We start from the raw sequence: 15,224 nt of genomic DNA, 5'->3' as shown, positions 1-15,224 counted from the left end.
ATTAAGAAACTATCTATTAGAAGATGACCTAAAGCACAAAAATTAAGAAACACTATAAACAATGCGCATAAATTATAAACCTCTCTATTAGAAGGATACAAAAATTACGAATATATATATATATATATATATATCGATACTCAGAGGATGAATAAATAAAAATTGTGAATATCTACTGATACTCGGAGGTTTATAAATCGTGCAACAATTACAAAACTTTATATAAGTATCGTGTAAAAATAACAAACATATATACACTCATTTATGTCAATACAAATAGGCTGAAGTCAAGTGAATGAAGCATAAAAATTATAAACATCTATCTAAATATCGAATAAAAATTATAAATCTCCCTATCGATATATAGAGGTTGACATATGATGCAAAGATCAAGAATCTCTCTATCTATAAGTGGCGCACAGAGATCACAAATGTCTATATTGTAAGCACACAAAAAATTACGAACCATTGTGGATACTTGTGGCGCAAAAACTAAAAAATCATATCCGCGACGCGCAAAAATTACAAACCTTTGTATCAAGAACGCATAAAAATTACGAATCTATGTGAATGCTAAAATATCGTAGTATCATGAAACTCTATGTGACGCAGAGATTAGGAAACACTTTATTAGAGGCTGACCTAAAGCACAAAAATTAAGAAACTCTAGCAGCGCGCATAAATTATAAACCTCACTATTAGAAGGATACAAAAATTACGAATCTATATCGATACTCAGAGGGTGAATAAATAAAAATTGTGAATCTCTACCGATACTCGGAGGTTTATAAATCATGCAACAATCACAAAACTTTATGAGTAGCATGTAAAAATTATAAACATCTATCTAAATATCGCATAAAAACTATAAACCTCTCCATCGAGTCATGATCTATTGCCATCCCTAAAAAATAGAACCATAAATGCCCCTCATGTCTACACTACACCTTGATTATCTCCTGTTACACTACCTAAATCATTCTCAATTTTTATCAAATCACAATGGGAACAATTAATTTGAAATCTCAGCATAATAAATTTAAAAACATTGAATGCAAATTGAATACAGTTGGCTAGTAAATTGAAATTTATATAGGAACCATGATCTATAGCCACCCCTAAAACACCCACTTGAACAGTTAATTTAAAATATGAGGACTCTAAAATAAAAATCTCTAAACTGCATAATAAAAATTAAAGGAAGATTTCTAATAAGTTTCTAATAAGTCATTGAGTGAAAATTCGATACATTTCATTAAGAGAATACCAAATATTTGAAACAATGACACTAATACATCAAAAAGTACAGCAAGATGGACAAATTACACTAACACAACTCAAGAGTAGGCCACAAAATATTGTCGGGAGACATAAAGAGATAAATAAGAGTCATCATTCAAAGGATAACAAAGAGCAACATTTTGGTTCCAACTTAGCCAAATTTTCAGTATCCAAAACAATAATCAATATAATTCCAAAAAATTTGAAACCTAATATATAATCCAAACAAACCTAGCAATTTAATATGTAATCCTTGACTTTTTCCTTGTTATCCAGCATGATAAAACTGTCCACAAAGATAAAAAAGTTCATGAATAAGAAGTAACTCCAGTTGATCATATTATTAGAAAAACAAAAGGAGGGTCTAGGAAACATAGGTTGGAAAAGTTAACAGAAATCTCAAACCAATTTAAAGTAAGTAAAAATAATAATACAAAGTTTGGATTAAAGATGGAACTTTAGCAAATATGCATAAGCAGAATATACTAACCATATTTAAAAGCTACAAACAATTGAATATGTCAATCTTTCTTGAGACCATTGTGCTAGCATATGGGAGAAAATGGATGAGGATATGCAAAACTACAAAAAAAACCAGGTGGATGAGAAAGTAAATAAACCATGAAGCTATAACAGATATGAAGTATACAATTTATATCTAGGGAAGCCAAAAGGTTGAAAGAAGCACCTGTAGAACAAAATTTGACACCATGAAAAGTGTAGGAAATGAGCAAACCTACAAAATTGATAGAAATCAAGAAATACCACTCAAAATCCAAAGTAAAAGAGAAAAGAGCACATGATTCCACATTGTTTACCTGAACAAAAGGAACATCAAAATGTGGAGATACTCCTCCAAAATCATTTGGTGATGAACTGTACCTGCCATTGATGCTTATTAGTTTTAGGTGTCGGCTGACTAAATATAAAATATACATTTGTAACACAAAAAAAAACATGAGTTGTGAAAGCGCAATTCACAATGAGGCAACCAATCAAACTTGTAAAAGGAGAATTAATTTAAGCCGTAAAATTTACACAGAAAGTAGTAAAATAATAAAATAAATGCATGGAAGAATAAGAAAAAAACTCACTCTAAATCAATATTTGAAGATGATTTTTTTTTTATCATGTTTATAGTAACCAATTAGAAGCCACACTCACAGGTGGTGCTGGGAGATTTAACAACTCGGATTTTATCTCTAGAGTCGTCCAATTGGGAGATAGTCCAACCTTGATATAAAACAAAACCAGATGCTTACTTTCGAATCAAATATTAGTCTCACGGTGAACCAAATGGTTTAAGCTGCGAGAATAACTTGGAACGCTTTGTTGAAATCAAATATCATAATGGCGCCAAAAAAAAAAGTGAAAAACACAGAACTGACAGAAGTATGGTGGCACCAAAAACTTATTTGTCGTTAGGATTGAATCATGAATCTTCATATAAAATAAAATGTTTTCAATCTTCTATTTGCAGTTAGGATTGATGTGAACCCAAATCTGGTTGGACATTGGACTTGTACTAAATATCAAAGTATGAGTGTTCCCAACAAAATTAATTTGGACAAATTTGAAAAAACAGAATGTGGAGAACAAATAATCCAGTATGCAAAAGGTACAAAAAGTTTGATTCTAATTTCTAAATGTGCTAATTGGGCATAATAAGATGAGGCAAATATCATGCTTTGGTGCATAAGCAGATGTTAGCATGTTGCACATTAACTATTGTAATTCTGGTGAAAAGAAAACGTCATTGTTCTATGTGAAAAGAAATACAAATAACTATTATTGGAATTCCCTTCTAATTGATGATACACAATAACAGATGAAGATTAATACACGTGCTAAATGCTAATTAAATTCGCAAATAAAAAAAAAATCATAATGTAAGAGATGCAAGAAGAGAAACTATCTCTTATAACAGATAATCAAAACCTTCAAGCTAAATCAAAATCCATCATTTATCTGCAAAATGCTGCATCAAGCAAGTCTTGTGCAGTTCTTTCTAAAAACCTAAAAAAAATGAGGTAAGGATATCATGTCCAATTAACAACACCAAGTGATTATTTAAAGAGAGATGCAGTGTTTATGAAATCTATACCTAAGTATAACAGTTCTTGGCATCCTGCATTTTCCACAGTAAAACTGGCCTCCAATGAAATTAATTCTGGATGCACATTTGGTGCAAGCCTGATAAAACTAACATGAATCAGTGTCAAACTCAGACAGAGCCACAACATATCTCCAACAATAAGATCAAAACTCTGTTTAAACACCAACTAATAGCAATGTCAAGCATATGCAAAAGGCTTTAGGAGCAAATGCAAAAGGCTTGCGAGATTCAATCTGTTTGCTAGTTTGAAGAACAGTATCTTCTTAAAATCATATTTAATTAGCACTATACATCCGTCACTTACTCAAATTAAAGCAAAATCACATTAAAGAAAAGAAATGTGAAATAAAAGCTAGTATTGATGCAATGAAATGTAATATCAGTGACATGTCAAAAGTCAAAACTAACATAAGAATTGGTTTCTGCATCAGTCAACATTTCATATATAATATCAGTACAAAATACTAATACTAAAAATATATATATGCATAAGTAACTTACCTACTGTGAAAGACAACACTCCAAAGCCATGAGTTGAATGAGAGAACATAGATCTATCTCCAAATCCATCAATACCTCTTAACAGCACCAAAAAAAGATGTAATTAGAAATTATAGCACAACCTGCCGAATACGGAAATTAGATTCACAATAAAGAAAACACGTATAAAGCAAAGTCACGTAAAAGAAATGAAATGTGAAATAAAAGTTGGTACTGATGTAAAATTTTGTAATATAAGTGACATGTTAAAACTATGCTTCACTTACCTCATTTCCCCTACACATACCCACATCTACCACCATGGTTCCTTTCTTTTTTGACTTTATAACCCTGCAATAGTTTCTCTTTGGAGCCTGCAAAATATGAATACTAAAAGAAATTCAAATCAAATTATAGCATTGTTACCAAACCAGTAAAATTTCCAAGATAAAAGCTCAAATATGAGTAACTGATTAATAAGTTCTTGAAGCAAGATGAATCCTACTTAATACATATAATACATACATATCATGAAATTTTCATATACGATTTCATATAAAAGCACAAATATCAAATCAAATATAAGATAAAAGAATAAAAATAAGACCACAAAGCGATCAGTTTTTCATAGAGACATTTGCTAAACACTCGGTGAGTGCTCACTTCCACAATAAAAAATTAAATCCAAAACATAAATAACATGATTATCTACAATTTGGAGGAGCAAACAAATATGGAAATTAAGATACACATAATAAGGCCTATTTTTAAGTTTTGTGATACATGACTTTGGCCTTGGAATCACATTTTAAGTTATGTGTACAGCAGTACTCTTTATTCCATTCACAGAGACACATAAAACACTAAACAATGCAAATTTTGTATGGAATACATACCTTAATGAAAGGAAGAAAACCCAAATTGAACCTGCATTTAATTAATCATGAAAACCAAAGCCAAAAAAAATATGATCAAAACTCACGAAATAAAACAATGTGAGTACAACAATAAGCAACATCACCATAGGTTGATTAATGTCATGTTAAAGAGGGACAAATCCAAATCAATAAGCACAACTTTAAATCCATTAAGCCAAAAAACCAATAATTTCACTTCAGACTTGGTCATGGCCTCAAAATGGTCCTAATCAAGTAAGATATGTGTGCCTATACAGTAGGTGAAAGAAATCAACAATATTGACTCAATTCCATCCTCCTAATAGTCCTGCAAATAGAATAACAGAATCAAAATGTTGAACAATGCCTTAGAGTTGGTGGACAATATTACAACCACTTCACAGAAGATTTTGAATTCCAGGACAAATAATCATCTTATTTGAAGATGTACACTAACTTTAAAACACAACTTACTCAAATAATTTCACTTGTAAATACAAGCTACCAGCAAACCAAGGAACCAAAAAAAATGTTAACATTCACAGAGATTGGTTCAAAAACCTTTAACAATATTCATGGCGAAAAATGTTAATATTCACAAAAAAAAAAAAAAAAAAAAAAAAAATAAACTGAAATAACCTATCTCAGAAGGGGAAATTCAAAATTTAATGTTCAGAAGACTTAGCCAATCAAATCCTAATTTGTGAACCTAAACAAACAATAAAATATTGCCAGGAAAAAAAATCAAAATTAGAACACGAAACCAAATCATGAAATAAGGAAGGGATTGAGAAGCAAGATGAAACCTTTCTACTCGAAGAAGCCAATGAAGTATGCTGTTTGATGGTTCTTAAAATCAGTCGGAGGATTGGATTGAGAAGAGAACCTAATTTTGCAAACATAAACAAAAAATTAGACATTCCAAATAAAAATCATATAATGAAATCAATGAGAGGGAGTTGATGAGAAAAGAATTGAAACCCAAGAATAGAAGGACAGAGGATTGAGAAGGGTTTATGTGAAGGATTGAGGTGAAGAGATGAGATCAGATATCACGTTGGAGGTGGGGGTTGATTAGGTAGCCGTGATGGATTGGGCGGCGAACTGAGGCGGAGGTGAGGTCTTGTTCGGTGGTGATTGTGGCGGAGGTGAGGTATGGTGTTGTTTGGTGTGGTTGTGCGGACGAGAGGGACAAAGAGAAAGAGAGAGAAAAAGAAAGAGAAATGAGTGAGAAGACCTTCTCTTCTGTGCTGTATAAACCAGTATCACATCCAGCCAATTGTTTTCATAAACCAATTATAGATAGCCAATGAGAGTATTGAAAGACCAATGATTATATAATGTGATGATTAACTTTGTGAAGCAATCTACAATGTATGAATGAATTGATGTAGAAGAACATGCAGCCAATAAGAAGATTGGAAGAACAATCATTACATAATAGTTGACATTGTGAAGGAAGTGAAGTAAGTAGTGGCATAATGTCATAGTTGACTTTGTGAATGCAATTTCCAAGAAACCTAGTTGACTTTGGATGGTACTCTATGTATACATGAGATGCATGGTGATGGAGACCTTCTACCTAGACAAATGGAACATGACCATTGGACGGAAATTGGCAGCGCATGAGTGGGCGAAATTGGCAAAGTTTCATTGGACAATATGCATAGTTGTTACTCATCAATTGGCTAATAAATTAGGGTTTCATTAGGGTTTTGGATTTGGGTCTCAAAGTTTACCATCTTTTAGTATAATATGATATGATATGATATGAATATGATATGATGAATATGATATGATAAGTATTATTCTTACATTATATGGTGTGAAGTCTCGATACTCTAAAAATGGCGAAGTATCGTGTTCGATACATACGCGATACTGATATTCGTCTGATACTCTCCGATACACGTATCGGAAAAGTATCGGAAATTAATATTATTTTTTAAAAAAAATATAACCGATACGTGTCGGATACTTCTCCGATACACGTATCGAAAAAGTATCGGACAATTAATGTTCTTTGATGATGAAAACATACGAAATGAGACTTATACAATTCGCGTTTTCTCTTAAGTATTGAATGTTAGAGAATGATGTTACCAACTATGTCTTTGGGTAGTACGTTTTTTTTTTATAAGCAAATTGTTAGTATATTATATTGTTATGTTAGTTATTCTACTTGTCAGGACTTGAACCCTGGATCTGCAACTCCTTAAACTTTTAGCTCAACTAATTAACCAGTTAAGTTACCTATCTCACTCTCCTTTTTGGATAGTACTTAACTTAATATATGTAATCGTTACTTGTTTGTTCAATTTGAGTAATTTGAATGTTAATTTTTTATCATTACCGATTTTAGTTATGTTTGTATATTGTGCATTTATATATATATATATATATATATATATATATATATATATATATATATATATATATTTATAAAAAAAATTTAATTTTAATTTTTAAATAACATATCGCGGCCGTATCGTATTGAAAATTTTGAAAATTTTCTCGTATCTGTATCGTATCGGTATCGTGTCACGTATCGTGGCTTAATAGATTATATGTATATAACTACATTATATCAACTAGTTTTGCGTCGCATAACACATCCATTTATGACACGAACACCCTTTCATGACATCAATAATATTCTTTTTTTCCAATAGCATGAAATATGAACAAACAACTACTTCAATAGGTGATGCCTGCTAAAAAGTAGTAACCACTAGACCAATTTATTCAATTCAATAAATCCTAATACACTGCACACCTAATTTTGTGTACATCAGATACCAAATTGTTTCCTTGTGTGATAAAGTATCATATCATAAGAATATTTATTATTGCATATACTTGGTGCAATTGAAGTGAGCTACTATTTCAATGCAATGCTAATAACAAAGTTATACCAGAACACAGCCTTCCATAACTATAACAGCCTTCCCACGGAAAAACACACTTTGTTTCTGTTCATCAACACGAAGATTGAGAATTCCCCCTCTAGCTGATGCCTGCACATAATCTAAAAATTAGTATAACAATGATGACAATGATAACCCCAATCAGGGAAATGATAGTATAGTATAGTACTTCATCTGTCCCACGATAAGCGACACACATGGCCAGCCTAACATAATGTGAGGCCTAAAGCTAGGGCTTGGGCCGGCCCTCGAGACACATTTGCAAAAAGATGTATGCTAAAATGAGTGTCACATTCAATTTCCAATGAAATATTATTATTATTTTAATTGTATCCTCTAGTTATTACTATATATATACAAAGTTTTGCGCTGATTTCAATTGGATCCCTCTGCTGGTGGACAGAGGGATTGGTTTTTAGATTAGCCGGTCTTTAGACTGGATACCGAGTTTCTAAACAATTATTACCATGTGAATCACTTTGTAAATCCTTATCTTTCGCTTTATTTACGATATTTCTTTAATCCGTGTGAAATAAGCAAGTGTGAAACTTATTGTGGGACAGTAAGAGTACCTGATAAGCATTTAAATCACACTTTCCCAGCTTCTTGCTCCAGTATGATGCCAAGCCACAATGTGCAGTCCCACAAACAGGATCCTGAAAGCAAATATCAGGATTCAATAGTAATGCAATTAAAGGAACATTATATTCATAGTTTTCAACCACTTACCTCATTGATTCCATATTTTGGGGCGAAGAATCGACTATAGAAATCAAATCCGGACTCTGGAGGAGCAATCCCTGTGACAGTTACTCCCCTTCCAGGTAATTTAGAAATTGCATCAAGTTGTGGCTGTACTTCTGTGACATTTTTTCCAGATGTGACAACAACCTAGGAGAAATAATATTCAAGCTGGTGACAAAATAAATAATTGTAACAAATAGAACCGATTGAACTAACCGTGTTTGTACCCAAGTTCAATTAGGCTGCAATGGAATCGGAATCAAACTCAACCAGAAAACTAGTTGGTTCCTAGTTCAATTGGCCAATTCCATCGAGATTTTAATTGATTCATGTTTATTCTAAATAACATTGATAAATATTTAAGAGAGAAGATTAAGGAATTACAAATATATCATCTGCAATTTGAGTCCTCTTTATATCAACTATGGAAGCACCATTCAATGCCTCAGAAATAAGAGAAGTGTCATTAGAGTTGAATTCTGCAATAGGATCAGCAGGAAAATCCAATTCAATATAGAATCCATCCTTAGCTTCACCATTCTGCAAATTTGGTGCACTGGTGACATCGATCGAAGGGACTTTTTTAGCAGTTAAAAGTCCAGATAGCGTCACAAATTCAATAACATTCTTGTCCCCCAAACCAGATGAGAAAAGTATGTGTGCAGCTGCTAATGTAGCATGCCCACAAAGATTAACCTGTATTGTAATAGGACAAGATAATGTCACTAATGGTATAAATAATTGCGTAAAAAAAATGGTATAAATAGTATATTTAATATTGGTTCTAAAAATGAATTTATTGTGGTTACATCTAAATCACAAACATTCCCTAAAAGCATACCAATAGGGGTGTTCTTAAATTTGTTTAGCATGATTTTTTATTTTTTTTAAGTAGTACGGTGACTAGAAATTCACTTCTACAAATGTGAAAAATATTGTATTCGAACTCCGGCCCCTATATATATATATATATATATATATATATATATATATATATATATATATATATATATATATATATATATATATATATATATATATATATATATATATATAATATGATGTATCTACCAACTGAAATATAGTCACTGGAACAACGTAGATCTTAGTTCTATTGACATATTTTTTGTATTTTGTTTTCCATTTTCCATAGTGTCTGTTTTTTTCTTCTTTATGTTCAATCGATAAGTTTTACTTTTTTTTCTTTAAAAACAAAAACATATAGTAAAAAAAAAATGTTATATGCAGTTTGGCTCATAAATTCAATAGATACATCATGCAAAATAAAAAAGATTTAAATCTTAAGCTATATGTTTGTTAAAAAAATCTTAAGCTATATGAATATTTTTTTTTAAGAAAACAAACTCAATGCATTTCATTCAAACCTATATGAATATTAAAAACACTTCTTTTTGACGGTATTAAAAATAATTCTTAAAATATATGAAATCCGTCGATTTAGTTCTGAAATATATACCTCGGTACTAGAAGGAGTAAAATATCTAACACCAAAACGAGGAACAGAGGTTCCATGAATGGGAGTTAAATAAGCAGTCATAGGCATATTGAATTCAGCAGCAACTGATTGCAACCATTGATTATCCTTCTCTTCTTCTTCTTCTAATAAACACACTGCTGCTGGATTTCCTTTGAATGCTGAATCAGTGAAAGCATCAACCTGTGCATCTCATCAATCAGATTCACAAACACCACAAACTATATTTTCACAATAACAACAACACAGTTATAAACATTGATCAAACAAAAAAACATAGGTAGTTAGTTACATACCACGTAATATTTCACAGGTTTCTTTGCCATTGATTGATGATATGTGAAAATGTGTTGATTTTAGCACTGGTCATAACACCTATGGAATGAATGAGTATGTATGAGTTTATATGGTCAAAGCCTACATACATATTTTTTAAAAAAATAATATTTTTGATGACTATAAGATGTATTAATAATATTAACAATTGTTAAAGTGGAAGACTATCTCATGTGTCTATCTATAGTCTATGACTTATGAGTATTTATAAGTACCATGAGACAATTCTCATCCAAATGATAAAAAAGGTTTAGGACAATTTGATTTATAAAGTATTGATTTATAATCGGAATTCAGGTATCAAAATCCAATTTGAGAGGATTTATCAACCTAACTTTAGGTCTATTAATTATTACATTGTTATGTAAGAGTTCCAATAGAACCCTAAACAAATCCTCCTCTTTGTCATGCTGCTAAAAAGTAACCACCACACCAATTTATTCAAATAAATTTCACTATTGTGCACACCAAAGTTTGTGTGCATCAAGTACAATATTCTTGTTATGTGGTAAAGCATCACAACAGTTCTATTAAAAGAAATATATGATAAGTTGATAACAATTAAGTGCTCCAACTACAACTTTGTCGTATGATATATTTATTACATGTGTAATGTGTTGGTCCAAGTGACTAGACCAGAACACAGCCTTCCATCACTGTAATAGCCTTCCCGCGCAAAAACACTCTTTGTTTCTGTTCGTCAATATGAAGATTGAGAACTCCTCCTCTAGCTGATGCCTGCACATATGTCATCTACATGGTTAGTAAAACAATAACAAAGATAATCCCAATGAGGGGAAGCTGAGCTTAAAGAACCTCTGGATCATTACATTGGACAAAAATCAACCACATAAGTGATCTGGACACCACATTTTCGCTTCAAATATTAACGGATTAGGTTTATAGGTCCCCTCATTCATATGTAATTTAGTGGCTATGAAACATGGACAGAGGACACTGGCACGTCAACACCGATAATAATTTTAAAAAATGACATAATTCAATGTAATCATAAGTGTTGGTGTCTGACATCGACACATGCCTGACACAGAAACACACCTAATATGAGGAGTGTATGTGCTTCATATCAATGGTCACTTACTCACACTTGACACAAAAACATATAGTATAGTACTACCTGGTAAGCCTTTAAATCAGACTTTCCGAGCTTCTTGCTCCAATAGGGCGCCAAGCCACAATGTGCACTCCCACAAACAGGATCCTGAAAGCAAATGCTATTAGTTTAGTTATTAACAACATTATCGCATTTCTTCATTTTCTTCCAATAGAGTTTAACAAACGATATACTCATAAGAGAACTAGCATTTTAAGGGAATATGCAGTTTAAAAAATGTTAGTTCTATGCATAATGAAAGGCATTGTCAGTGCAAATTGAGGAACATTCTAGTCCTAGTTCTTAGCCACTTACCTCATTGATTCCAAATTTCGGACAGAAATATCGACTGTAGAAGTCAAATCCGGACTCTGGAGGAGCACTCCCTGTAACAATTATCCCCATTCCGGGACATTTAACAATTGCATCAAATTGTGGCTGTACTTCTGCGACATCTTTTCCAGACTTGACAACAACCTAGTTGAAATAATAAGATTAATAATGTTGGATGTGCACAAATTGCACAAAACAAACAGGTGCTACTTGGCAGATATGAAATAACAATGTTAAGAATATGATCTTCAACAGAATCACAAGGATATGACATAACAAAAACTAAGATATCATTAAATTTAAGCAAGCATTATGCAATCAAATTAACGCTAATATATAAACATATCGAAACAGAATAGAAAAACAGACCAACAAGCATGTTAATAGTAATAAAAATGGAAGAGAAAAGATTAAGGATTTACAAGTAAATTATCTGCAACTGCAGTCCTCTTTATATCAATTATGGAAGCACCATTCAATGCCTCAGAAATGAGTGAATTGTCATTAGAGTTGAATTCTGCAATAGGATCAGCAGGAAAGTCCAATTCAATATAAAATCCATCCTTGGCTTTGCCATTCTGCAAATTCGGTGCACTGGTGCCATTGATTGTTGAGATCTTTTTAGCAGTTAAAACACCAGATAGTGTCACAAATTCAATAACATTCTTGTCTACCAAACCAGATGAGAAAAGTGTGTGTGAAGCTGCTAATGTGGCATGTCCACAAAGTTTAACCTGTATTATAATAGGATCCATATAGTGTCAATAATGATATAAATAGTGTATTTAATCTCTAAATTATTACTCTCTAGTGTTTTTTTTTGTATTAACTCTCTGGCTCTTAGGGGAAGGGCCGCTGTAATCCAGAGCTCAGCTGTGAGGTAAGTAAATCCTGGCCAAGAATTGTCACCACCAGGAATCAAACTCGGGTTCTCCCGAGCGATTCGTCCTAGGGGAAGCTCATTAACCACTTGAGCCTAAAGTAAACCTCAAAGCTGCTTCAAGCAAAATGGTCAAACATGAGAAAGAATGCTCTGACAATCAGCACGTTTTTATATTGTTTGCATTCGATACTTTTGAATTTCTAGCACCACAGGCCATAAACCTTTTGAAAATAGTTCAAAAGGTCATGCATTGTAATGTTGTGTCGCCTAAGTCTATGAATGTGGTTTTTCAAATATTGGATTTTGCTATACAGAAAGGAATAGTAGCGCAGCTTGTTGCACGTCTACCTTTTGTTCATATGTAATTATTTTATACTAATGTATTGATTTACTCTTGTGTTTTTGTAGACTGGATATATTAGTTATTCAATAAACTTAAAATGTAAATTTTTTCTTATAAAAAGACATGAGAGAGTATTATCTGGCTGATTCAGTGTTAAACTATATAAATATAACAAGTAGTCTTTAAATATATGAAATCCGTCAATTTAATTCTCAGATATATATTTACCTCAGCAGCAGGAGTAAACCATCTGAGACCAAAACGAGGAACTGAGGTTCCATGAATAGGAGTGAGATAACAGGTTTCAGAGATATTGAATTCAGCAGCTACTGATTGTAACCATTGATTATCCTTCTCTTCTTCTAATAAACACACAGCTGCTGGATTTCCTTTGAACGCTGAATCGGTGAAAGCATCCACCTGTGTATATATCTCATCACTCAGATTCAAAAATAACACAACTAGTTTTTCAAAATAATAACAACATATTAACATTCAATAAAAAAAATACATAGTTAGTTAGTTAGTTACATACCACGTAGTATTTCACAGGCTTCTTTGCCATTGATGATATGTGAGTGAACAGGTGTTGGTTTTGGCACTGGTCAGATGATAAATACCTTTATGGAATGAATGAGTATGGTACTATGGTCAAAGCCTCCAACACTTTTATAGTAAGTTAATAATGGTAAAAACGAAGTGCAAGTTTTAACTGCAGTGTCTAATATCTTATTTAAAAGTATTTCATCAATGTTACAACTTAAAAGAGAAAATGCATTATACTCAAATCATAAAAGAATAACAATCATCAACTCTTACGCATCGATTTCTACGAACATATCTGCAATTGAACATAACAATTTCTTTTTCTCTTCGTATATCTCTTATAATTCATTTCATTCCACTATGTGCATAGCAACCACATTATTTTTTTATTGTGACGAACGGATACCACATTATCTCTTCATGGTAACGAACGAATATCTACTTAAAAATATACTATGAACAACATTTTAGCTGAATTTTTTATATACTCATAATTATTATTTTTTTGTCAAGAAGTCATAATATTTTAATCATTTGAATTCAAATCTCTTATCACTTGGTTCAAAATAATACTACACAATAATATTATTACTTTATTATTAGTTATTAGAGCTCTAAATCATTTTCAAACATCATTGGTTTTCTTTTGTAAGCAGAATTTTCAAACTTCATTATTCATTATTATTATTATTACCTTATGAGACAATTTTCTGCCTCCAACATGACGTGATAAAAAGGAATTCTATAACTAATAAACAATATTTATTTAATATGAAAGTATTTCAATCAGTTTTCTCTTCTGAGTGTTTAAGCATGTGCATGACATGTCATAATCCTAGTGAGCTTTTTGGGCTTAATTCACCTAATTTTTTTGTTAAATAAAATAGTATTTAGAAAGTTTAGTAAAAAAAGTTCAAATGAAAACATTTTCTCAAGCAAACGAAACACCATTACACCGCCTTAGTCCATCTTCATTTAGTCAATTTTGTAGCACGGTCAAAAAATTGCTAAAAAAATCTCTTACGCTACGGTTCCTTTAAAGATAATAATTTATTTTTTTTAATTTAATTATTTTGAATCTTTGCACAATAGTAAAAATAAAATATATTAACACTAATAAAATAGACTCTTTAGCACAAGACGTACCAAAGAGGCCACTATAGTTTACAATACGTCAATTGAGAAAGAAAAAAAAATCAGGTTAGTCAATGTTCAACTTCAAACAAGTAAACGGGCTCGATAACCAATTATGATAGCCTAAAGTAAAATGGAAGCAGATTTCCCGTAATATTCTACAAAGTTTTCACGTAGTTTTGATTGTGGACCGTCCGATCTGTTATGTATGGTTGTGATTATTTTGATGGATTTTATAGCTGATTTGATCAAATCCGTCCGATCAAGAAGCAATGGCTGATATTGAAACTGCGTGAAACTGTGTGATTTTACTATTGTAGCAAATCCGGATCCAATAAAATTAGCATTCTTTGCCTACATCCACCAAAGGGAATAAAGTTGAACCTTATCCAACAGTTGAGATATGGACTTCTCTGAATTATTGAATAATATCCGAACACACAATAGTGAACATTGGGAGCGATAATGTCGTGGGTCACCAAATTTACTTTTGTTGGCAACCTGTCTCGAAAGAGTCTCCACGCAAATAATAGAAACCTTCAAGAGAAGGTGGTTGTGCCAAATTAAATCATAATCATGTGTTGCATCCAAGGTTA

The 15,224-nt window shown here is 31.9% G+C and overlaps 3 protein-coding genes across 52 annotated transcripts; all 3 read right to left on the bottom strand.

Moving 5' to 3' along the window:
* Positions 1 to 1,216: 1,216 nt before the first annotated feature.
* On the bottom strand, positions 1,217 to 6,120 carry LOC123911980. Of its 50 annotated transcripts, none has more exons than XR_006810988.1 (12): positions 5,580 to 6,004; positions 4,899 to 5,101; positions 4,774 to 4,804; positions 4,165 to 4,251; positions 3,899 to 3,975; positions 3,386 to 3,474; positions 3,220 to 3,297; positions 2,376 to 2,514; positions 2,100 to 2,175; positions 1,970 to 2,017; positions 1,772 to 1,863; positions 1,217 to 1,567 (listed from the first exon to the last, which is right to left on the bottom strand). XR_006810988.1 is itself a non-coding variant. In XM_045963203.1 (9 exons), exons 3-8 carry the CDS (start codon positions 4,188 to 4,190, stop codon positions 1,827 to 1,829), a joined length of 321 nt encoding a protein of 106 aa, XP_045819159.1. In that variant the 5' UTR covers positions 4,191 to 4,251; positions 4,774 to 5,101; positions 5,580 to 6,004; the 3' UTR covers positions 1,217 to 1,567; positions 1,772 to 1,826. The 50 variants fall into 50 exon arrangements, 3 of the variants coding, with proteins under 3 accessions (XP_045819159.1, XP_045819161.1, XP_045819160.1); XR_006811030.1 differs by lacking the exons at positions 3,220 to 3,297; positions 4,899 to 5,101 and adding an exon at positions 5,413 to 5,482 and having other exon boundaries at positions 5,580 to 5,659; positions 5,755 to 6,004; XR_006810905.1 differs by having other exon boundaries at positions 2,100 to 2,163; positions 4,165 to 4,267; positions 4,774 to 5,101; positions 5,580 to 5,659; positions 5,755 to 6,004.
* A 1,306-nt stretch (positions 6,121 to 7,426) lies between these two features.
* Positions 7,427 to 10,432, bottom strand: LOC123911922 (uncharacterized isomerase BH0283-like). The gene is made up of 6 exons (XM_045963199.1): positions 10,236 to 10,432; positions 9,922 to 10,122; positions 8,829 to 9,140; positions 8,430 to 8,591; positions 8,273 to 8,356; positions 7,427 to 7,790 (listed from the first exon to the last, which is right to left on the bottom strand). The coding sequence occupies exons 1-6, from the start codon at positions 10,263 to 10,265 to the stop codon at positions 7,683 to 7,685; spliced, it is 897 nt and encodes a 298-aa protein (XP_045819155.1). The 5' UTR covers positions 10,266 to 10,432; the 3' UTR covers positions 7,427 to 7,682.
* Positions 10,433 to 10,689: 257 nt separating this feature from the next.
* LOC123911938 (uncharacterized isomerase BH0283-like) lies at positions 10,690 to 13,804 on the bottom strand. Its single transcript, XM_045963200.1, has 6 exons — positions 13,484 to 13,804; positions 13,177 to 13,368; positions 12,145 to 12,456; positions 11,705 to 11,866; positions 11,414 to 11,497; positions 10,690 to 11,013 (listed from the first exon to the last, which is right to left on the bottom strand). The coding sequence occupies exons 1-6, from the start codon at positions 13,511 to 13,513 to the stop codon at positions 10,906 to 10,908; spliced, it is 888 nt and encodes a 295-aa protein (XP_045819156.1). The 5' UTR covers positions 13,514 to 13,804; the 3' UTR covers positions 10,690 to 10,905.
* Positions 13,805 to 15,224: the final 1,420 nt, after the last annotated feature.

This window comes from Trifolium pratense, linkage group LG1, assembly GCF_020283565.1.
Source record: "Trifolium pratense cultivar HEN17-A07 linkage group LG1, ARS_RC_1.1, whole genome shotgun sequence".
NCBI classification, from domain to species: domain Eukaryota; kingdom Viridiplantae; phylum Streptophyta; class Magnoliopsida; order Fabales; family Fabaceae; genus Trifolium; species Trifolium pratense.
Note: the sequence above shows the minus strand (reverse complement) of the source record. Positions and strands in the feature narration are given on the sequence as shown.

What these genes read in the sequence shown, in the direction of transcription:
- LOC123911980 (XM_045963203.1), bottom strand. Translation starts at nt 4,190, where the DNA reads ATGTGGGTATGTGTAGGGGAAATGAG. An exon ending in GTATGTGTAGGGGAAATGAG is followed by an intron (nt 3,976 to 4,164) that starts GTAAGTGAAGCA and finishes GGTGCTGTTAAG; the next exon opens with AGGTATTGATGGATTTGGAG. An exon ending in TAAATCTCCCAGCACCACCT is followed by an intron (nt 2,164 to 2,445) that starts GTGAGTGTGGCT and finishes CATCAATGGCAG; the next exon opens with GTACAGTTCATCACCAAATG.
- LOC123911922 (XM_045963199.1), bottom strand. Translation starts at nt 10,265, where the DNA reads ATGGCAAAGAAACCTGTGAAATATTACGTG. An exon ending in TTACTCCTTCTAGTACCGAG is followed by an intron (nt 9,141 to 9,921) that starts GTATATATTTCA and finishes ATTACAATACAG; the next exon opens with GTTAATCTTTGTGGGCATGC. An exon ending in AAATTGCAGATGATATATTT is followed by an intron (nt 8,592 to 8,828) that starts GTAATTCCTTAA and finishes TATTTCTCCTAG; the next exon opens with GTTGTTGTCACATCTGGAAA.
- LOC123911938 (XM_045963200.1), bottom strand. Translation starts at nt 13,513, where the DNA reads ATGGCAAAGAAGCCTGTGAAATACTACGTG. An exon ending in AGCCTGTGAAATACTACGTG is followed by an intron (nt 13,369 to 13,483) that starts GTATGTAACTAA and finishes ATATATACACAG; the next exon opens with GTGGATGCTTTCACCGATTC. An exon ending in CAGTTGCAGATAATTTACTT is followed by an intron (nt 11,867 to 12,144) that starts GTAAATCCTTAA and finishes TATTTCAACTAG; the next exon opens with GTTGTTGTCAAGTCTGGAAA.